Genomic DNA, 21,923 nt, shown 5'->3' with positions numbered 1-21,923 from the left:
AGAACTGGGCACGGAGCGGGGGGGGGAGTGACTAGCATGTGAGAGGTAGCTCGTGGGGGGGCCCATATGGAGAGGATGGACAGTATCGTCGGCCCTTTGCCCTGCCAGGAAAGAGATCCCTGGTGCTGATGGGTAAGAAGGACATGGCCGAAGGGCAGTTGTTGGTGGGGGGGAGGTCCATGTACATTCAGAATCCCTGGGGCCGTGAAAGGGCTGCTCCTGGCTGACATCTCCTCCTCCCTGCCCTGTTTCCCTGAAGCAAAGCCCCCAGCCCCCTCCTGCGGCTCACTCAGCATTTCCCTGGAAACAAAGACGGTCACCAACCTTGTGCAAGCAAGCATCACATCCTCCGTGGGCCTGGTGCCCAACTTCCTCGAGGCCTGTTGGGGGTTCTTGGACACTTTTGCCTCTCGGGGCATGGGAGGGCTGTGTGCACATCGGTGATCAGGACGTGGTGCTGGGGTGGGTGGTGGTCCCGTATCCAATCTCCTTCTCTCTGCAGGACTTGGCCTGGGCTATGAGCTACTATGCCCGGTTCTTCATCACCTACGTCCCTTTCTATGGCATTCTGGGAGCCGTCCTTTTCCTCAACTTCATCAGGTACCTGCGCTTGGCCTTGACAGGACTTTGACAGGAGGGCCCGTGCGGAAGGGCTCCGAGCTCCCCACTTCCTGCCCAGGCTGTCTAGGGCTGAGGGAGAGGGTCTCTTCCCACCGTGGCCGGGCCCCGTGGCAACTCCCGTGGCTCCCGCGCTGAGCTGTGCTCTCTTCCAGGTTCCTGGAAAGCCACTGGTTTGTGTGGGTCACACAGATGAACCACCTCGTCATGGAGATTGACCACGAGCCCTACCGCGACTGGTTCAGCAGCCAGGTGAGGGCAGCCAGAGCTGGTCACCGGGGCCCAGTGGAGCCTGTGGGTCCACCTCCCTGGCCTCCAGCACTCGGCTGCTCAGTGGGCCTGGTGCTGTACTGGGCTTCCCTGGGGCTGCCTGTGGCCTTCCGCTGGGCGGGCCCGGCGGGGAATCTGGGCGGGCCGAGGTCTCTAGGCCGGGCGGGATGTTAGGGAGGGGTGGGCCTCATGGGAAGGAGACGAAGCCTTTCCTTCTCCCTTGTCCTGGCCTCTCACCCCTCCCCTCCGCAGCTGGTAGCCACCTGCAACGTGGAGCAGTCCTTTTTCAACGACTGGTTCAGCGGGCACCTCAACTTCCAGATCGAGCACCAGTGAGCGCGGGCGGGCGGGCAGGCTGGGAAGGCGGGTGGCACCGGGGGAGGGAGGAGGTCACCAGCCCCATCTGGGCACAGGCAGCACATGGGGGCTACCTCCCTCTCCACCCTGGCCAGGCCCCGAGCGTGGCTCTGCAGCCAGCCCACTGAGGTGAGGGGGAGGGGCTCACACGGCCCTATGACAGCCACCCCTCCTGAGTGGCCCAAGCTTTGTCATTACAGAGGTCTCCCTTGATCCTGCAAGCCTAGCAGGGCAGGGGGATTGATCCCTTTATTGACAGGGAAACAGAGGCCCAGCTCCCCCCCGCCCCCGTGCGCCGGTCTCCTGGGGAGGGGCGGGGGGCCGCACAGGGAGAGCTGTGGACAGGGCCTCCCTGGCCCTGACCGCCCATGTCTGTGCGGGCTGTGAGCAGAGGCGGGGGCGCCCTCACCCTGTGTCCGCTCTCCCCAGCCTCTTCCCCACCATGCCTCGGCACAACCTCCACAAGGTCGCACCGCTGGTGAAGTCTCTGTGCGCCAAGCACGGCATCAAGTACCAGGAGAAGCCGCTGCTGAGGGCCATGCTGGACATCATCAGGTAAGCGGTGGGGGGCGGGGGGCGGCGCGGGGTTCCTGGGGCCCAAGGGAGAGACCGAGAGGCACGCAGCTGGGACTGCCCACGTTGGGGACTGACAGCCACCAGAGGGGATGAGCCCTCCTGGCTCAAGTGTCCCTGCCGGGCCACCTCCCTTACTAGGAATGACCTGGCTTCGCTCTGGGCTGGATGGGGACCCTCCCTTTATCCTTCCTCCAGGGGTTCCCCGGGGAGCCCTGAGCAGGCAACCCTGCAGCCCTGCTGAGAGCTGAGAAGCACTGCACCCCCAGCGCGGCCTCTGCAGCCACCCTCTCCCTAGGGCTCCCCTGACGGTCCCCTCCTCTTCCCAGGTGTCTGAAGAAGTCCGGGGAGCTGTGGCTGGACGCCTACCTCCACAAATGAAGCAACAGCCCTGGGGGTACCCACGGGGAAGGGGGAGCAGGTGGGAGTGCTGGCCACAGGGAGGGGTGGGCTTTTGTTCTGAGGGGTGTCCACGAGGTTGGGGTACATGCTGGCTTGGGGATCCCATTTTTGGTCTTTCTGCTGTTTTTCTCTCCGCTTTCGCTTCGCTTCTCTCTCTGACACCCTCCCTCATGGGGCCGCCCTCTATCAGGTGGCCCCTCACCTTCTCCCAGCTCCCACCCCCAGGAGCAGAGAGAGGTGCTCTGTCCCGGCCCCCAGCTTCTGCCAGACCAGAAGTCCACAGATACGGCCCCATCTTGCTGCCTGGCCTCTGGGCCTCACACTACCTTGTCTTCCTCCGATAGTCCTGAGGTCCGTGGGGGACCTGGGGTCCTAGTTGGGCACCACGGCTCCCTGGTCTGCAGGCCCGGCCCCCCCCCTCTGACATGGCCCCACTGGACCGGGGCTCGGGGCCTCCCTGCTGGCACCCCTTCTCTTCAGATGTCCAGGGTCCTGGCCCTGACCCTGGCTCCCTTTGCAGGCAGTGCAGCCAGCTCAGACCTCGGGGCCCAGGCAAGCGTCCTCGCCCCGTGGGAGCCCCCTGACCCGAGGCTTGTGCTGTTCCATCCCACCATCTGCCATGTCTCCCCAGCTCCACAGCCTGGGACCTGGGGGCCAAGGCGGCCATCCTGAAGGTGGGCTTGGCCAAGGCCATGGCCCGGTCAGAGGATCAGCCGGCCTGTTGGCTCAGCCCTGCCCCACCCCCCACATCCCCTTCAGATGTTTGACGGGGCTGGGAGACCTAAGATTCTGGAGCGATCGGACCCTTCTCCGAAGCGCTCCGTTACCTGCCAGGCAGTGCTAGTCAGTCTCTAGCTGCTTGGCCGAGTGGCCTTGAGCCCTTCAAGCTGCAGGAGGGCGCCTCACACAGCCCCTCCCCATGCGGGACTGCCAGTGTGGACGTACTCACACTATCTTCTGCTCTCTCCTGTCCTGTTTTTTTTAACCTTTTGTTATAGATACATTCTGACAGGGGGAGTGACAACAGGGCTGGGCCTTGTCAGAACCTTTTCCCACCTGCCTCTCCGGGCCCCACCGTGGGCTGAGCCCGCCCGGCTCACTCACGGAGGCCACAGGGACCCCAACTGTGGGGGCTGCAGGAGCCGCTGCTGTCGAGAGGGCAGCAGGGGCCCAGGGGGAGGCAGTGCCAGAGAAGATGACCCTGAGGATCTGGGGGTTTGGGAGGGAGATATGATGAGGGCCCAGTGAAAATTGCAACAAGAAGTTTGAGGGCTGGAGGCCGGGCAGCGGAGGGGTTGGGGAGTGAGCGGGAGGGAGGGACCCGGGGCTGCTAGATTCGGAAATCTAACCCACTAACCAATATTTAGCTTCGGGGGAGGGGAGCTCAAAGTGGGGACCTGTGGGGGAGGGCTGTCATCCCCCAGCTCTGGCCAGCCACGGGGGACGCGTCCTATGTGACAGACCTGTGGGTTGCCATGGCAACGTGGGCCCCCCGAGGCCCTCCCGCCAAGAACACAGGCCCTAAGAGCTGTCCTTCCCTAGAGACAGAATGGATCCATAGGGAACTGATGTTAATTTTTACCATGTCACTTCCCCACCCCTACATTTTTTGGAAATAAAAGTAATTTTATTCTCATTTCTTGCACGTTAATGCTGGGCGGGCTGTCGGGACCGAGGAAGGGGCTTTGTAACCGGGGCACCGGGGAGGAGGCCCATGGTGGTGGAGGCAGGCTTTTTGCTGTCCCCTCCCCAGCTGCAGTCACCCTACCCCCATCCCCTGCTGCCTCTGCTCAGGAGAGAACTTCTCTCCCCTTCCCTGAAGTACATTCACACAAACCCAACCCCACACATGGCCGCTGGAGCCCAAGGAGGCTTTCTGGAAGGTCTCTGGAGGGCAACAAGGAGAAGCACATTCCTGACCTCCCCATTCCCCATCTCTGTTCCTAGTTCCTCCTGGGACCAGCTGTCTGCTCACAATTTTCTGGTCAGTGCACAGAGCGCTGGGGGGAAAAGAGACTCTCAGAAGGGGCTTTGGAAAGTCCTGGAGACCTATGCTTCCATCCTATGGCCCCTAGGTCCAGCTCAGCGGCTCATTTGGTCCCCACACCCTGGGGAGACACCCAGGCCGTCTCAGCCCAGGGCCACCAAGTTCACAGGCAGCGGCAGACAGTGAATCCTGGGTCTGTCCTACCGCCAAGCCTGGGCAAAGTCCACAGGGCTGTACCAGAAGCCCACGTGCTGCCCTGCTCCCTTGCCCGCGGGCTGGCTCGGCCAGCAGGTGAAGCTAGGTGTGCCAGCGAAGGGCCAAGGGGTTCGGCATAGCCAGCGCCTGGCCTTGTGTCTCCTCCCAGCAGGGCTGCGGGGTAGACCCTCGTGCCCCTCTTGCTTTCCCCGTGACCCCAGTATCACGGGCAGGGACAGCCAGCTGTCCCAGGTAGGGTGGGGGTGGTTCCCCAGTGGGTGCAGGGACTCGGCAGCAGGACCCGGGTTTGCAGGAAGGAGCCCTGAGCCAGGAGGCAGAGACCCACTGAGTGGCCTTGGGTGAGCCCCGTGCCCTGGTCCTCTGGGCCAGTCCCGCCATTTGTATAGGGAAGGCACTGGGCTGCCGTGATGCTGTCACTCTCCGCACCTGTGAGCCTTGGCCTGGCCCTTCCAGGAGAGAGGTCTTCGAGGCTGGAAGACCACGAGGGACACACCTTCCATCCTTCTTACCTGTGCCTGTGTTCTGCCTCCTACCTGGGCAGGGCGTGGCTCCTGGTCCCCCAGGATGGGACATTACAGGCCCCGCCACCCCACCAGCTCTAAGTTCATCCCCTGCGCCAAGCAGGCTCCTGGGGACAGGGAGAGTGGTGGGGAGAACTGATGGGCTTGGAGGACGTTGTGGCTCTGAGGGCACCAGCTAAATCTTGGATCAGGCCAGCGGGCACTTGGATCTTCGCTGTGGCTTTTTCCTTTTTTTAAAGATTTTATTTATTTATCTGACAGAGCGAGAGAGAGCACAAGCAGGGGGAACAGACAGTAGAGGGAGAGGGAGAAGCAGGCTCCCTGCCAAGCAGGGAGCCCGATGCGGGGCTCGATCCCAAGACCCTGAGATCACGACCTGAGCCGAAGGCAGACGCTTAACGACTGAGCCACCCAGGCGCCCCTCGCTGTGGCTTTTCCCCCCCACACCGTCTTTGTGCTCAAGTATTCTTACCCTGGCGGCACGAAGTTGGGGACACCCATACCTGCTCTCTGCTTGTTTCTCCTGTCCCCAAACTCTGTGGAGGCTCTTGCCCAACACAGAGTCATGGGTTTCCCCACCCTCGCACCCCATCCCAAAGTCATGAGTCCCTGACATGGGTGGTCCTGAGTGATCACAAGACCCGAAGCTTCCATTCTCGGTGGAGGCTGGGACCAGAAGGGCAAGAACTGGCCAGAGGCCACATGGTGGCAGCAGCTGGATCCCTGCTCCTCACCCCGCACTCTGTCTGGCCATCTCCTCCACTCCCTCAAGGCAAGGGCTGTTTCCCAGAACAAGACGTCCCCCAACACCATCATGTCAAATGTCAGACCACTCCCAAGAGGCCCAGCAGCTGGCCAGAGGGGGCAGAGATGGTGGAAGGAGTCCCTGGGGGGCTGAGAGCCTGCTCAGCTTGGTGGGTGGCCTGGGCACGTGCAGGGCGCTGGGCCCCGAGGAGGGGCTGGCCCAGCAGCCTGGGCTGTGCGTGGACCTGGAGCCGCAGCGGTGGTCAGTGCCCTGGCAAGTTCCTTAGGCGTCCGGTGGGCCACTCAGAAACCCTCTTGGTCCGTTGGGAGGAGAGAGGAGGCCTTTGGTGACAAGGGGCAGGGTGGAGGTGGCAGCCCTGGGCTCCAATTGCCTTTGGGAGTCACCGATCACTGCTCAGGAGATAGTGCCTTGGGCCAATCAGGACTCCTCAGCTGTCCTAGCTGCAACGTCCCTGGAGAGGTGCGTCACTCTGGACAGGATGCAGCTTCTCACAAAGCCCCTGGTCTGACACCTGACATGGAAATGAGAAACTGTAGATCCCAGGAGTGCCTACAAGCACTTTTGGGAAAAGACTGAGGCCCGAGGGGAAGGCGTGGCCCGGGTCCAGGAACTCGGGGTTCTCTGGGCTGCACTGGACATTTCGAATCAGACTGGCCAAGCATACCCCACCAGCGGCCACCTAGCATGCTAGCATTTGAAGACCAAGTCTCCACTGCCCTCTGCCCTCATAAATGTTTCTTTGGATGTTGAAGGCATTTAGTTCTTTCTTCCAAATCACCTGGTTCAAGAATCCAGGAGAATTAGGGACAGGTCCCGAGAGCTTGGAAAGGGCCAAGCAGAATATGCAGCCAGGTGCTCCCAGACCTGCCGCGGGTGGGGGTGGGGGGACCCTGTGAAAGATCTATAACCTGTCTTGTCACATAGGAGTTCATTTATAACCCAGACCAGCCACTCCCAACATTACCGGCAGGTCTGGTTCTTGTGAATCTCCTTTCCCACCATCTGCCCGGGGCTGACCACGGGAGACTCCGTAAATGCTGGTTGACTGAAGGAACAAATCAGCAAGTCCTGGCTGCCCACAGCCTTTCTGCTTTTCCTCTGCGCCCAAGACTATGTGCAGACCATCAAGCAGGGATCGGGGGTTTCTTGGAGGCTCCGCCAAGGCCTTTCCTTCTCTCCTTTTACACCCCTGGCCCACACTGCCTAGGTTTTTGTTCCAGGACTCCGGAAGAGACCTCCTGATAGAGAAGTGGAGCTCAGCTCAGGAGAGGGGTGATGACCTGTCCTCATGGAGGACAGAGTGGGACAAGGGCAAAGATGACCCGCCAGTGAAGGACACTTCCCCAAGTGTCCTCTGAGCAAGTCACTAGGCAACCACCGATTTGCAGAGTAAGAGCGCACTCCCCGAGGCCACCACCAGGGGCAGCACGGAGCGTGGCACGCCCCACCGCGGTGCAGATACTCTGGACGCCCCTAGGTGGCGTCGCAGGCTCAGCATTCCCCACGGCGGGGACGTGCTGCCCCCAAGGACAGGGTGTTAACATTTCCGGTAGGTGGTTGTGCATCCGAGCCACGGCAGGAAATGCACTGACGGCCCAGGAGATCGAGGGACTGCCGTCAGGGCCCACATGGCACCCGGAGGCAGCAGGGCTTCCATAGGCGGCCACAGGAAAGGGGGTCTCCCAGCAGAGGGAACAGCCTGGGCAGGGGCCCTGAATGTGGGATCTGCTCTGGACATGGGGTCAGAGACAGCCACAGGCTTGTCCCAGGTCAGGGCAGGTGGGGCCCCAGGGTGTTGGAGTGCGTGCACGAAGTTTTAAAAAATTCTGAGCCCTGTTGTTAAGCCCTATGCAAAGAACTTTCCACCACCCTAGGAGGTCATACTACCACTCAGAGAGGTTAAATAACTCCCCACAAGGTGATAACAGCCATGAGTCCCAGTGCAGGCAGGACCCCCATCCCCCCACCCCGGTTTTCCTGACCAGAGAAGAGTGGGTGGGAGCCGCATGGAGGGGCTCAGGTGGGGCGGGGTGGTCCTGGGAAAGGACTGGAGAAGATCTCCAGGATGGGTGCCCCTTCCACCTCCTGAAGAGAACCCAGCCCGCGGCAATGGCAGCCCTGACAAAGTGAGGGGCATCCTGCGGCGGATGGGGGGACTTCGGCTCCCCCTCCAGAAAGGCCCTCAGAGAAATCCTAGCTCAGCGCTTCATTTTCTTTAAGCTGCTGACACCACGCAGGAACCTGGTCCCAGGCAGGTGTTCGAGAAGGCCGGTGTCCCCCCATCTTGGGGGCCACTGAGCGCAGTCAAGCTGCATCCCCACCAGCCTGATGCCAAGTGCAGGACCGGCGGGTGGCCCGAGGAGGCCCCTCATCACGGAGGCTGCAGGAGGCCAGTGCCGGTCCGGGCCATACTGGCTTCGCTTCCTGTGCTCACGGGGCCCCTGTGGACATGGCCTTCTGCCCCGAGCCCTGGTCTGCTGGACCAGCCCCCGTCCCGCTGTGTAGAGGACTCAGGTGAGGGGACCCCAACATGACTGCCCAAGGTTGCTGGTGAGTGGGTAAAGAATAGGAAGGGACGGCCCAGGCCCACAGAGAGATCTGAGCCTGGGGCAGCTGCTGGCTCCTCGACCCAGGGCAGAGGGGACCTCTGAAAGTCACCATTTATCCCCCTGCCCCCATCTCCCAGCACCCAAGGGCCTGAACTCCTCTCAGGAAGTCTGGGGCAGACTCCAGCCCCAAGATTCTTGCAGATTCAGTTCTCTACTCCATCACAGATCTGGGTTTGTTTTTATATAAAAATAACAGTTTTCCCTAAATTTTTGCTCTAGGAAAACATGCCATGCTGTGTGGCTTTATGTACCACCCCCCTAGCCCTGGTCCTGTTTGGCCAAGAACCATGGCCTTAGGGCTGCCAAGCAGACAGGTGAGGGGGCCGAGGTGAAGACAGCAGATCCAGAAGGGTGGGCAGGGCCCCCTAGGCCAGGTGGGGAGGGGGGCAGGGAGGCGGAGGGGTCAAGCCTGCCTGGGCCAGCTTGGTGGCAGCCGGGGCCCTGCATGCTGCCCTCACTGGTGGAGGTAGGCTTCCAGCCAGACGTCGCCAGACTTCTTCAGGGATCTAGGAGGCAGAGATGGGGTGGATGTGTTGACTACAAGATACTAGCCCCTTCCCCCCAAGACAGTGAGGGTGAGTGGACTTGTCCCCATTCCTCTGGGGCAGGAGGCTGGCATGGGGGTGGGGGTGGTGCAGAGGGTCACTGGGAGAGGCCTTTGCACTCTTCCCTTGCCCCAGGTAGTCTCTCCCCCTGCCCACCGCCACACACATGTCCCCATCCCAGCCCTCCCCCCTCGTCCCCATCTCTGCTCACGTGGCGCCTTCTCAATACCACCTACCCTGCCACCCTATTAAAAACCGCAAGTCCTGCCTGGCCCTCCCATCCCCTCGCCCGCTCCCATTCTTAGGTTTCATGGTTTTGTTTTGCCAAAGCATATCTTCTCTTCCCACATTTTCTGTACTTATTTTAACTGCTTTCTGTTTCCCCTACTAGGATGTCAGCTCCAGGAAGGCAGGGATCTCGGCCTGTTCTGCTCATAGATACTGATGCATCGACAGCCCTCAGGACAGGGCCTGGGGCCCCAAAAGGTGCTCCCTAAACCCGGCGGTATGAGAGAGCCCTGGGAAAGGAGGGAGGGCACAGGCTGAGGACAGAAAGTTTGATCAGAAAGGCCTCGAGTGCCAGCTCTTGGAGAGGGACCCGTGTGCCCACCCAGGAAGGGGCCCCAGGGGAGCCGCCGCGCATGGAGGGCCCTTACCCAATGATGTCCACCAGGGCGGTGAGGAAGGGCTTCACTTCGTAGTTGAGGCCATGCTTGGCACACAGGGCCTTGACCAGCGGGGCCACCCTGCGGTAGTTGTGCCTTGGCATCGTGGGGAAGAGGCTGGCGGGGAGAGTGGGGGCTGGCACCTGAGGTGAGGGGGTGCCGGAGGGAGCCCCTACCCACCCATCACCTCCCAGGCCTCCAGGGAGTCCGGGGCTTATGTCTTGGCCTCCCCAGGGAAAGACTGGACACAGGGGCCCCTCGTCAGCCCCTGGGCTCGGGACCCACTCCCACCCCCGTGGGGCATCCAGGGACCACGCTCACTGGTGCTCAATCTGGAAGTTGAGGTGCCCGCTGAACCAGTCAGTGAAGAGCGAGGGCTCCACGTTGCAGGTGGCTGCCAGCTGCCAGGAACGGGTGGGGCACTGGTGAGACAGGTGGGCAAGGGCCCCCATTCCCCCTAGCGGGGACTCGGCCCGGCGGCGCCCCAGCGGCCCACCTGAGAGCTGGCCCAGTCCCGGTGCTTCTCGTGGCCAATCTCCTTGGGGATGTGGTTCATCTGTGTGATCCACACGAACCAGTGGCTCTCCAGGACCCTGTGAGGGGAGGCTCAGGCACTGCCCGTGTCCAGCTCACCACCTGGATCAGACCTGGGCCTCGGCTTCCTCATCTGCGCCACGGGATTGCAGTAGCCCCTCCCCCACTGGGCAAAGCAGGGACCATTGCTCAGCGGAGCCCAGAGCAGCCCTGCTCGTGAGGGTGGCCATCCACGGGGCCCCCTGTAAGCCAGGCCACGTCCCCCAGACCCACTGTCCCTGGGATCCTGCCACTCATGTTCCTCAGCCACCCAGGGAGGCAACCCTGCTGTCCCCATACTGCAGATGGGGACGTGGAGGCTCTGAGAGCGGAGGGCTGTGGTCGGGGTCTCCTGCTGCCTGTGTGTGGCCTCTCCAACTCGCTGCCATTCCAAACCTGGCCGTACCTGACAGCGACGAAGAGGAGCAGGGCCCCAGGGAGGCCATAGAAGGGACTGTAGCACAGGAAGAAGCGCGAGTAGAAGCTGGCGGCCCAGAGCAAGTCCTGCGGAGGAGGGGAGAGGAGCACAGAGGCCCCGAGGCAGCCGGGAGGGGAGCTGGGGTCATCCACCCCTCCTGCTGGCTGTGCCTCGGAGCCCTGCACGGGTCCCCGTCTGCTTCTGGGCCTCGGTTTTTCTCAGCAAGGTAAAGGGACAGGGTCCTTCTGCCTTGCCAGCCTCATGGGACTGACTCTGGAGGGGAAGGTGCCATGGGGGGACCCCTCTGTGGGAGACAAATGCCTGACAGAGTCGGCCCAGGGGATCCCCACCCCCTGGAAGGACACCCTGACTGGGAGAGACCCCCAGCACACCCCGTGCACACTCACGTGCATGCACGCACACACACACACACACGTATCAGAGTCCCGTGCACACCTGTTTGCATTCGTGGGCAGGGCTGCCCCGTCGTACCCTACCTCCTGCTGCCACAGCTGGCTTCCCTAGGGGACCCGAGCAGAACCCCCACTCACCGCCCACTGCATGCACACCAGCATGTAGGCCAGATTTTCCACTTCAAAGTTCACCAGCGTGAGCAGCGGTGGGCCGACTGCAAGGGAGCACAAGGGGGCTCAGGAGGAGCAGGGCTGGGGTGCCAAGCAGGGCAGGCCGAGGGTGGACATCCACGGGGCTTGGGGAGTTGGGGAGCGAGGAGCTGTTATCCCGGGAACACCTGTGGGACCTGGTGCCGGTCCCCTCCAGCTGGGTGACCTCGCATCACCCACAAGGCCTAGTCCACGATCTTCCCTTGGCATCTGAGCCTTCCGCAGGCTGGGGCCAGCTTCCCCCGTCCCGACCCTTAAACCCTCACCCTGGCCGCCCCAACGACTGTCCTAATGCTCTAGGGCTCCGGACCCCTCTGGTGTGAGTGCAGGAGGGAACTCCGAACGCTTCGGGCAGGGCAGGGCCGTTGCGGCCTCTGGCGAGGGGACAGTCAGGCCTGGCCGCAGGCCGGGGTGACCGGGGCTGGGAGAGGCCTGCAGGTGCCGTATGGAGGGAGGTTTAACAAGTGGGCCCCTGTCCCGGGAGGCGGTGGCGACCCCTGTCCAGGGCTGGCAGGCACGGTCCCAGGCCCCACTGTGCCCCCACCTCTGGCAGGACGCACAGACACTCACTCAGGAAGAAGTACAGATGCTGGTGGTTGTAGGGTAAGTAGCGGCGCTTCTTCTTGCCGTACTGTGGAGACAGCCGGGGCTGGGGAGAGCGGCCCGCCAGGCCCTCCTCCTCTCAGGTCGGGGCAGGGGGCTGGCTGGGGCAAGGCAACCCCAGGTTCTGGCCACTGGGCCCATCCCCACCCCCCACCCGGCTGGCAAGCAGGGAAGAGGAGCCCCTCGGGCAGGGGCGAGGCCTGGAGTCGGGGGCAGGGGGAGCTGGGTCAAGGGCCAGGTCTGGGCTACAGCGAGGGACTCGGTGGCCACAGTCCTCCCCGCCCCCCCCAATGAGCTGCAGGCCCAGCCGAGTGAGTCCATATTCTCCCCACACACCTCAATGGACGACTCCCCCAGGAGGAAGATGGGTGCCACGGTCACGTCTGGGTCTTTGTGGAAGATGTTGGGCTTGGCGTGGTGCTGGAAATGGCGGAAGTTCCACCAGTGGGCTGAGAAGCCCTATAGGGGTGAGAGGGGCTCTCAGGGCAGGGGCCGGGTCCTCCACCCCGTGCCTGCAATCTCGCACAGACCCGGCGAGACAGCCCCAGCTCAGCCCCCGGCTCCCGACCACCCGCCCCCACCCTCACCTTCAGCTGCCCCATCACAAACTGCTGGGCCACGTGGTTCCACTGGGACTTCCTGAAGACCGAGGTATGGCCCAGGTCATGCTGCAGACACCAGCACTGAGCCTGGGGGCAGGAGCACGGTTAGGAGCCGGTGGGAGGGAACCATGGGGGGCCCAGCTCTGGAGCCCCAGGGAGCCCTCCCAGGTCCCAGGGCACCCCCACAGCTAATGTTGGGTTTTAAGACCCTGTGAGCCATCTTCCCCTTTTAACAGATGAGGACAACTGAGATTCGGGAGGCCTAGGGGCTTGCAAGTCTGTCAGGGAGCTCGTTTAAAATGCAGCTTGACCTACAGATACACGCCTTTTGGGAACCTCTGCTGCTCATTCATTCATTCACTCAGCAAATATGTCCAGAGTGTCCTGGTGTGCCAGGCCCCGTATCTACTAGATAGTTCAGGTGGTGGCAAAACGGTGCTGGAGTCACCTGGGAGGTGGCCAAGACAAGGGCGGCAAGGGTGCTGGGCACCCAGCCCGGGCCGAAGAGGTAGATGAGGAGCCAAGCGAGCACCTCCATGGCCAGGATGTGGCCCAGCAGGAGAGCGAAGAAGGCGGGCTTGGCCTCAAACAGCTTCATGTCCTCAGCCGCCTGGCGCAGGGCGCGGAAGTCCTCGACCAGCTGGGCCTGCCACGGTGGAAGGGCTGGTCGGCTATAGAAGCGAGCTCCCAGTGGTCCCCGGGAGCCTCCAACAGCGACCCATGCCTCAGCCAGTCCCAGTGTGAGATCCTGGGGGTGCAGCTGGAGGGACGGAGGGGCGAGAGCACCAGCCTGGGGTCTGAGCCGGGGAGCCGGCTGGTGGCAAAGCCTCGCCCCACAAAAGGTATGGGGCACGTGAGAAGCAGAGAAAGCCAGAGCGGGGCAAACCCTTAGAGCCCAGTGCGTCCAAACTCTCAGTGTAGATGGGGATACTGGGCCCAGAGCAGGAAACACCAGCAAATGCTGGCCCAGCCAGCCCCGCAGCCCCGGGTTCCTGCAGGCGTCCCTCTAGCTCCACCTTCGGCTACCTGCCCAGGGAGGGATGGTAAACCCAGCCTTGGCCCCTGGGGGCCCCTGGGGGGAATGTGGACGGAGTTGCTCCTGGCGATGCCCCCCCCAGCAACCCCCTCCCCCCAGCTCACGTCCTGAGTTCCATCCTGACTGGGCTCCTCCGGGGCCAGCTCTCCAATCAGCAGGGGCTGTAGGAACTTGCGCACGAAATTGAGGTCCTGGTGGAAGGCGTGGAAGGCATCCTGAAGGAAGGCCAACAGTCAGGGGGACAGACAGACAGACAGCTCCGGCGGCCCCCAGAAGCAGCAGGCAGACAAGGCAGGAGGAGAACCGCGGATGGAAGTGCGGGGCTCCGATGGATGGAGATGCAGCTGAATGCTTTGTGGTCATATAAATAGGGCCAAACGGGTCGGCCTTGCCCACTGGCCCGGCTGGGTCCTCCCCAGGCCCTAGGTGTCCTGCTGGAAGCTCCTCACCTGCCTGGCCCCAGCTGCTTCCCCCAGAAGGGGGGTGGGGGGGTCCAAAAATCAGGCAAGGGCCACACAGACTGAGTTCTTAGGTTTGCAAGGGAGACACTGAAACAGTTAAACACATTTGATTTTAAAAACAGAGGGGGAAAATACCACTTTTTTTAAAAAAGCAAATGAAATAAATATCACACATTCCCGTGATTCTGTAACAGCTGGGGGTGGGGTGCAATGCGACAGGGGTTAGAGGGCCAAAGCCAAAGCACTAGGGCCCGGGACCAGTGAGGAAGCCGGCCCAGGCAGCTCTGAAATGTGAGCAAACTGGGCTCCCTCAGTCTTGCTGATCGAGTCCTGGTGCCACAGGCTTGTTCTTGTTCCCAGTTCTTCACTGGATCTTTATCCCTGGACTTTCAGAGGCTCTCTCTGAACGAACTAGCCCTCGCCACCCAGCTGCCCTGACCAGGGACTGGGGTGAGAGGCTGTCCCGGCAGGCCTGGGGAAGGGGCCTGCTGGCTGCCAAAGGAAACAGCTTTGAAGAAGGCTGAGAACGCATGGGGCCTCCTATTGTTCCCTTGCTAACAAGCCTTCCAGCTTCTGGGGGATGTTCAAACGGACAGCTGGGCCCCTATACTTGCTACTGGACATCCCACACGGTCCTGTGGGGAGGAAGCACTTCAGGCCCCTCCAGCCCCCACTTAGAGGCCACACCTGCGGAATCCACCCGAGGGGTCCCTTTTCCTTTTGTCTGCTCTCTTGCTGGCCCGGAGCAGCCTAGAGACGGGATGGGGGGGTTGCTGGGAGGGTGAAGCTTCTGGAATAACCTAGGCCCTGGGGAAGGTGACTTGGGGGCCCTTTCCTGAGCTCCTAAGAGGGGAGACGGCTGTGTAGTGCAGACCTCCCCCTCTCCAGGGTGACCTTGACTTGGGGGAGAGGAGGTGGAGGGGAGACTGGCCCCACAGGCAGCTGCCTGGCCCGGGGCCTCCTGGGAAGCCGGGAGGGAAGACAGCTCTGGGGCTCCAGCTGACCCCACTCGCTGTGACCTTGAGCAAGTCTGTCCTCCTGCTGGGACCAGGCAGAAGAGGGCAAGACTCCAGCACCTTTCTGGCTCTGGACTCAGAGCATTAACTTTTTTTGTTTTCTTACTTTACTCTTTTAACCATTTTGAAGTGTGCAGTTCAGCGGCATCAAGCGCATTCACACTGCTGGCGACCACGACCACAGTCCACCTTCGCAACTTTTTCACCTCTGCCCCCACGAAACACTGACTGCCCCCCCTCCCCAGCCCCCGGCAACCACCACTCTGCTGTCTCTAGGAATTTGACTGCTCTAGGGACCTCTGATAAGAGGAATCAAACATATTTGTCCTTTTGTGACTAACTTGTCACTCAGCATCCTGTCCTCAAGCTTCATCCATGTTGTAGCAGGTGGTAGAATTTCCTTCCTTTCGAAGGCTGATGAGCACTGACTCTGATTCCTGCTTGCTTCCTCTAAAACTCCCCTGGCAGCAGAGAGCTACACCACAGGATTCCTTCCCTCCTCTTCCAGCCCTTCTTCTCCCCCATCCTCTGTGTTCTGGGGCCACCCTGGCGCCCAGCAGACCCCCAGATGCTCCAGGGCCATGCTCTGGAGCTGAGTTGCTGCAGGAACAGGCCAGCCTCCTGGACTCTCTCCCTGGGTCCCGACTCACCCAGGCCATGCCTGGGGATGCACCAAGGCCGAGGGCCACCTGAGGGACTTCCAGCCAGGTTTATCCCCTGGCGTGACAAGGGGAAGTGTGAGCCCCCAAAGGGCCGGTGAGAAAATCCCACAGCTCACAGACAAAGCTCTGGCTAATGAGAGGGGATGGGCAGGGCTATGGCAGGTCCTTGGAAAGCAGGTGGGCACCGCTGAGCCTGTTCTTTTTTTTTAAGATTTTATTTATTTATTTGCGAGAGGGAGAGGAGAAAGAATCTGAAGCCAACTCCAGACTGAGTATGGAGCCCAATGCTGGGCTCAATCCCACAACCATGAGATCATGACCTAAGCCAAAACCAAGAGTCGGACGCCCAACAGACTGAGCCGCCCAGGCGCCCCGAGCCTGTTCTTCTCATGCTCTCAGTCCCAACAAGGTGCATCGCTGGCCTCAGACCAAAACCTGATGCACCAGCAAACAGCTTTTGCTGGAACACTTGCCAGGGCCATGTGACCAGATCCTCTCTGGGCCACTGCTTAAGGACCCAGGGGCTGGGCAGAAGACTCAGAGAGGTTAAGCGACGGACAAAGGTCACACAGCTCCATCTGATGGAGATTAGATCAGAACCCAGTCTGACTGTAAAACTGTGCTTGGGGGCCACTCAGCAGTAGCCCCAGGGTGACCACTCCTGGGCCAGAGAGGAGGCAGTGGGTCTCCTGGGCAGGGGGGGGGGGGGGGGGGGGTGGAGCGTGGCCCTCACCACGAAGCTGGCCACCATCCCACAGAGCCAAGGACCCAGCTGCTTGGAGGCTGGACTGTGGGGCACAGGAGGGGGGGTCCTGGCGTTTCTTGGGCTGCACTGCCTCAGGAGACCCCACCCTCACCTACCCCTGGTGCACCTGGAAACATCCTACGGTCCTCCCCCACCTAATGTGCCAAGGGTGGCACTCCAGTCTCTCCCGCGGGCCTGGAACAGAGCTGGGTGAGGCTGCTGGTGGCCCTAACATAAGCTGCTAGTAGCAGTGAGAGGCTCCGTCCCCAGGGCTGTCCCCAGGGCCTGGCAGAGCTGGGGCTGGATAGCAGGTGTGAATAAGGGGACAAGAGCCAACCCTCCACAGCCCACAAGGCAGGGGTAAGAACCATTTTACTGGAACGGAGGCTCAGCGTGGTAGGGGCATCCGCCCAGGCCAGAGATCGTCACGGCAGGGCGGGGATTTGAACCCAAGTAGCTCTGGGATGCCCACGCCCTCCCAGCCCTGCCTTGGCCCCTGCAGGGGCTCCTGCCCTGCCCCACAAACCCCTCGTGAGCCCCGAGTAGCAGCCAGCTAAGGCTCTGCACCAGCCTGCTGGGGCCGGCATCTGAGCAGCGTTACGAGCCGAGCTGGGGAGCACAGACAAGATCGCACGCCCCTTCATTTCGTATTTCCTCATTAGGACAGCAAAAACCACCAACGCCCATCTCGCGGGGCTGCCGGGAGGACGGAGTCAGTGCAGGCCCTTAGAAGGGCCTGGCGTCCAGCTCTGGCCGAGCCCCCCCCCCCCCCCCCCCCCCCGGGGCCCCCCATGCCCCTCTCCCAAGTCCACTGGGGTTTAGCGGTCTCCAAGGGCGGGCCTGTGGGCGTTGAGGTAGGAGAGTGGAGTGCACCCTGCCAGCCGGAAGCTGGGAAACAGGGACACAGTGGGGACGGGCAAGCATTCCTGGTCACTCCCCGAAGGATCGGGAATGTTCCAGATCAGGAAGGGAATGCAGCAGGGCTGCTGGGGGCTCAGGTGGTCTGGGTCTGTCCTTGCGGCCTCCTTAAGCCTCTGTTGAGTTGTGACAATGGGAGGTGGGGGGTAAGCCTCAGGGAATACCCCAGGAATCCCTCCCTCCGTCCCTCTCCCAGGTGGGAAGATGAAGGAGGCCCTCATGCCCAGCACGCATGCTCCTTCCCATCCCCCGACCCCAGCACTCCTTATCGGAGCCAGTGGGAAGGTTGTATCAGGGTCCCCGTTTTATAGACAGGGACACGAAGACACAGAGGCTCTGAACTCTGAACACAGCCCACCCAACTCCCACCCGTGCAGGCCAGCCCAGCGCAAGGACAGACCCTCCCAGAGAGCCGTTCCCGGTGCCCCTGGTGATGGGCCGGTACCCACATTAGGGTTCCACCCAGCACCTTGGCTTCACAAGTGTCAGGCACCCCAAAGAGGCCAGGCCGTCTGACACGTGGTCCTTTCTCTACCACGACTCTCCCGCTCTGGCTCTTCCTAGCTGTTTCGTGGGAAACCACGCTTGGGTGCCCTCAGCAAGAAAAGCAGAGGGCCACCAGCGTGCTGGGGCCACGAACGTCCCTACATCTGCACGGTGTTCCTGCCCAGCACTCCCCCAGGGCAGGAGCCTGGCACTGCAACTACCCTGGGAAGGAGCCTGAGTGGGTGGGGACCCTGCAGAAACCACCCACGGAGCCCAGGGAGGTCACACTCCATGGGGAGTGCTGTCAGGCAGCCGGGCTATGCGGGCAGCCGGCGTGGTGGGTGGGAAGAGCATGGGCTCTGGAGCCAGGTCCTTGCATTCCTGGCCAGCCCCCTCTGAGCCCCCCCTCCCTCCAGAGCCCCCCATCTGCCCCACCTCCCCCCAGCTCCGACCCAGACACAAACCCCACCCTCCAAGCCCAAGGACAAGGCCCTGCCCTTTGAGGGCCCCAAGAAAGTCCCTTCATGTCACCCACATTCAGCGTGTCTCCTCATCTGCAAAATGGGCCAACACTCATACCTGCCTTCAGTGTGTTGTTGTCTGAACACCCCCTGAAGCTAACTCCTAATACCGCCCCCCCTGGTGCACCTGGGCCCTGAGCAGCTCCTGCCTTCTGTCCTGGCCATGCCTGCCCTTCAGAACCCAGGTGAATGGCCACCTCTTCTGAGTGACCTCACCTGGGAGAAGGTAGGTCCCCACCGTCTCTTCCCTTAGCCTCCTGCCCTTCTCCTGGAGGGCTCTGCCTTCCCCTCCACATTAGGGATCCTTTTAAATGTATCTCAGATTGCCCTGGCTTCCCTGCTCTGCCCTCCAAGATCCCCTTAGAATAAAACCGAAGTTCTGCTTTCAGGGACACGGAAGCCCAGCGGGAGCCAGCTCCCCGTTACCTCTGGACCTCACTGCGTGCCCCTCTCCCCGCTACTGCACTCCAGCCCCGCCAATATCCTTGCTGTTCCTTGAGTACCTTACCACCTCTGAGTCTCTGCTCTAGCTCAATCCTCTGCCAAGGAACTTCGTCCTTGCGATGTTTTGTTCGCGGCTGTATCTTCAGAGGTTAGAACAGAGTTTGGTGGCTACAGTATGCTCACTGAATATCTGTCTGCTGATGGGTTTAATGATTCAGTAAGTGAAGAATGAATGAATGGGAAAAACCCAGTTAAGCCACAGGGCAGCATGTTTAAGAGGATGGGCTATGGATTCACATCTCAGACCCTGCCACTTAATTTCAAGTCACTTTCCTTTTTTGAGCTTCAGTTTTCCCATCTGTAAAGTGGGAAAATCACTAAAAGTACCTGCCTCATAGGGGTATCCTGAGGATTAGAAGAGTATCTATCAATCAAATGCTGAATTTGGAGCCCAGCACATAGTAGGTACTCAGTGCCCAGCCCTGGTATACTTCTGACCAGCAACAGCCGGGCCTCGCCCTTCCCTGGCTGGCTCAGCTAGTCTCAAGCCGCCTCTGACTTCTTAGGCAAACCTGGCTCAGGGCCCAGAGCACTCTCCCCAGGGTACCCAGCTTTGTATCCCAGGATGGCCACAGGCTGACTTCATGGCACAGGAACTCTGGGAATTTCCTGGCAGGAAGGCTTCTGTTGCCTGGACATGAGAACAGCTGATGGGCGGCTGGGGCTAATGAAGGGTGGGGAGGGAACACAGCCTAGAATGGGGTGCCTGGGGCCTGGAGTCGACCACACACAGCATCTGTCATCTGTGCTGTGGGCCCATCAGAGACAAACGCTGGGGCCCCCCGCCCCCCAGCCACCTCAGAACCCCTTTGGCCCGAACAGACCAGGTATTTCTGGCAACTCTGGCCCAGTGTTTGGAGCCCTGAGGAAGCTAAGATGGCCCCAGTGCAACTCCTTCCCGTTCCAGACCTGGATAGAACGAGACAAGGCCACCCAGCCCAGGGGCGGCCATGCCCCGGCTAGTCCACTGCCCTGTGTGGTTTGCAGGGCACACTCACGCTTACCAGCCAGCCACACGTACCAACCAGGAGCCACTACGTGGCAGCCCCAGGGCCACAAAGTTGAGAAGGCACGGTCCTGCCTGCAGGCGGCTCACTGTCTGGCTCAGCTCTCCCCACTTTACAGATGAAGAAACTGAGGCTCAGAGGAGTAACACCTGGTTCAAGGTCACTCAAAATCTCCAGTGGCAGAGCCAGGACCCAGCCCCAAGGAGCAGACAGATTGCTTTTTGGAAATGGGAAACAGACCTTACTGGCGATGAACCAATGCGAAATCTGTCAGATGGAGGTCTCGGGGTCGAGCCCTAACTGTATGATGGGGTTCCCATGCGGGAGGCCCCCAGCACCGGCCTGGGCACCAAGCAGGATCAAGTAATTGAGAAATGCTCTATGTCATCCTTCCCCTCTCCTGCCTCCATCCTGCCCCTCAGCTCCAAGGTTGGGGTGGCCTTGAGGGGTGGTCAGAGTCGTGGCACCTCACCCCCCCAACCCCCCAGCAGAAATGCACACACGTACGACCATGCACACAAATGTGTACAGTGCACACGCATACAGGCCTGTGCGTGGTCACACACTGTTGGCCCCCAGTCATCTTCAACTCCATGGCCACCACCTGGCCCATGGACAAGGCTTTCTGTCAGATTCTAGACTTTCAGGAGGCTTCTGACTCTAAACCCTCAGTTTCTTAGGGTAGAAGTGGGGAAGAAAGACCTTTTCCCTTAAAGAGTCCATGGAGATTGCCCAACCCGGCAACCCTGGTAAACAGGGACAATGACCTCCTGGGACAGAGCACAATTTCTTCTGCTGCTTAAAGTTCTGCCAGTTAGGGATTCATCTCCTGATATCTTGAAGACTCCTGGTACTCAGGGTGGCCAACCCAGAATTCCAGACGTTCAAGGCAGAGCATCGTGGCCTCAACTCGTCGTCTCTGCATGGAGGGGACTGCTGGACTCCGGCCAGACAGTCCCAGTGGGCCAGGCCACATCCTTCCTTGGCAAGGCATGTCGAGACATGGGCTGGGAAGGGGAAGTTGGGGTCCGCCAGGGCCAGCCTATTCCTGGGGTGACCATGCTTCCCGAGGAGGCCCACCTAGCCTGGCTGGCAAAGTTCTCCCACGTGTAGCTGCCAGCCCAGGAGAGGTGAGTCACTGCCCCTCAGAGCGGTTTACAGTGGCTCTTGCAAAAGCCACAGACCTCTGGGCCCTGCCCAAGCTTTGCTGCCCAGCCCCCAGCCTCTGGTGGCACATCCCTGCCAGTCTCCCGGGGGACCCCACCCTACCCCTGGCACTCAGCAAAAGGAACCTGGCCTGGGGGACCCAGAACTGAGAGGAGGAGCTCAGGGCACAAGGAGGGCTCCTTGACCATGACACACCCACCTCTGAGAGCCCCTTACTCCTGCACAGACCAGCTCTGGCCCGCCCGGCCCTGTGGCCAGGTGTGCAGGTCCTCCATGCAGAGACCTGGCCTCCTTACTCCACATCCGGCCCTGGCTTGTCCATCCCAATCCTGGGTCCCGGACCAGGAGCTCAAAGGTCAGCGAAGAGTAGAAAGGATGCCAGACCCCACAAGTAGAAAGAGTCCCAGTGCCCACGACCAGGCCCCAGCCAGCGCCAGGCTCCACCCGGCCAGCGGTGGGCTTGCTTACCGTGGCGTCCTCCGCGCCGTGGTGGCCAATGAGGCGGCTGCCCCCCGGGTGCCGCTGTGCCCAGCGGCTGATGTCGTAGACGCGACGCTCGATGACCAGCCACTTGTCGCCCGGCAGGTTGTGCTGGCGGATCTGCTCCCAGCGGAAGGTGGGCAGCGGCGCCCCCGGCTGCGCGGGTCCCTCGCCGGGCTCCCCGACGCCGCCCATGGCTGCGTGCGAAAGCCCTCGGGCCGCCGGTACCTTGGCGAGGTCCGCCAGAGACCCCGAGGGGAGCGAGTCGCGGCCCGGGGGGCGTCCTCCGCCGCCACCGGCTCCTCCGCGGCCCCGCCCTGCCGCTGCGGCCGCCGTACGAGCGTGCGCCTGCCCGGCTCCCGGCGCAGGGAACTTTTCCCTCCCTTATAACCGCGCTGACAGCGCCCGCCTCGCCTCCTCCCCTCGCCCGGCCCCGCCGGCCCGCCCCGCGCCCGCTCCAATCCCCGCGCGGCGCCTCGGCCTCCATTGGCTGCGCCGCGCTCCGGGCCGGCGAGGGCGGTGTCCGGGCGGTGTCCGGGCGGGCCCACCCCGCCTGCGGGGGCCGCGGCCAC

At 61.8% G+C, this 21,923-nt stretch overlaps 2 protein-coding genes across 4 annotated transcripts in view; one reads left to right on the top strand and one right to left on the bottom strand.

Moving 5' to 3' along the window:
* FADS2 (fatty acid desaturase 2) overlaps positions 1-3,850 on the top strand; it is a 30,590-nt gene extending 26,740 nt beyond the window's left edge. For both annotated transcript variants that reach the window (XM_021685471.2, XM_021685470.2), the window contains 5 exons: positions 503-600; positions 774-870; positions 1,141-1,220; positions 1,675-1,800; positions 2,148-3,850. In XM_021685471.2, the coding sequence (XP_021541146.1) occupies positions 503-600; positions 774-870; positions 1,141-1,220; positions 1,675-1,800; positions 2,148-2,199 (453 nt within the window). In that variant the 3' untranslated portion in view covers positions 2,200-3,850. The remainder of the gene's footprint in view (positions 1-502; positions 601-773; positions 871-1,140; positions 1,221-1,674; positions 1,801-2,147) is intronic.
* Positions 3,851-5,559: 1,709 nt separating this feature from the next.
* FADS3 (fatty acid desaturase 3) lies at positions 5,560-21,700 on the bottom strand. Of its 2 annotated transcripts, XM_021684911.1 has the most exons (13): positions 21,340-21,700; positions 13,489-13,599; positions 12,797-12,994; positions 12,334-12,435; positions 12,083-12,205; positions 11,714-11,774; positions 11,072-11,148; positions 10,509-10,606; positions 10,026-10,122; positions 9,851-9,930; positions 9,521-9,646; positions 8,733-8,825; positions 5,560-6,221 (listed from the first exon to the last, which is right to left on the bottom strand). In XM_021684911.1, exons 1-12 carry the CDS (start codon positions 21,544-21,546, stop codon positions 8,774-8,776), a joined length of 1,332 nt encoding a protein of 443 aa, XP_021540586.1. In that variant the 5' UTR covers positions 21,547-21,700; the 3' UTR covers positions 5,560-6,221; positions 8,733-8,773. The 2 variants fall into 2 exon arrangements, with proteins under 2 accessions (XP_021540586.1, XP_021540587.1); XM_021684912.1 differs by lacking the exon at positions 5,560-6,221 and having other exon boundaries at positions 8,496-8,825.
* Positions 21,701-21,923: the final 223 nt, after the last annotated feature.

Source organism: Neomonachus schauinslandi, chromosome 11 (genome assembly GCF_002201575.2).
Source record: "Neomonachus schauinslandi chromosome 11, ASM220157v2, whole genome shotgun sequence".
NCBI classification, from domain to species: domain Eukaryota; kingdom Metazoa; phylum Chordata; class Mammalia; order Carnivora; family Phocidae; genus Neomonachus; species Neomonachus schauinslandi.
Note: the sequence above shows the minus strand (reverse complement) of the source record. Positions and strands in the feature narration are given on the sequence as shown.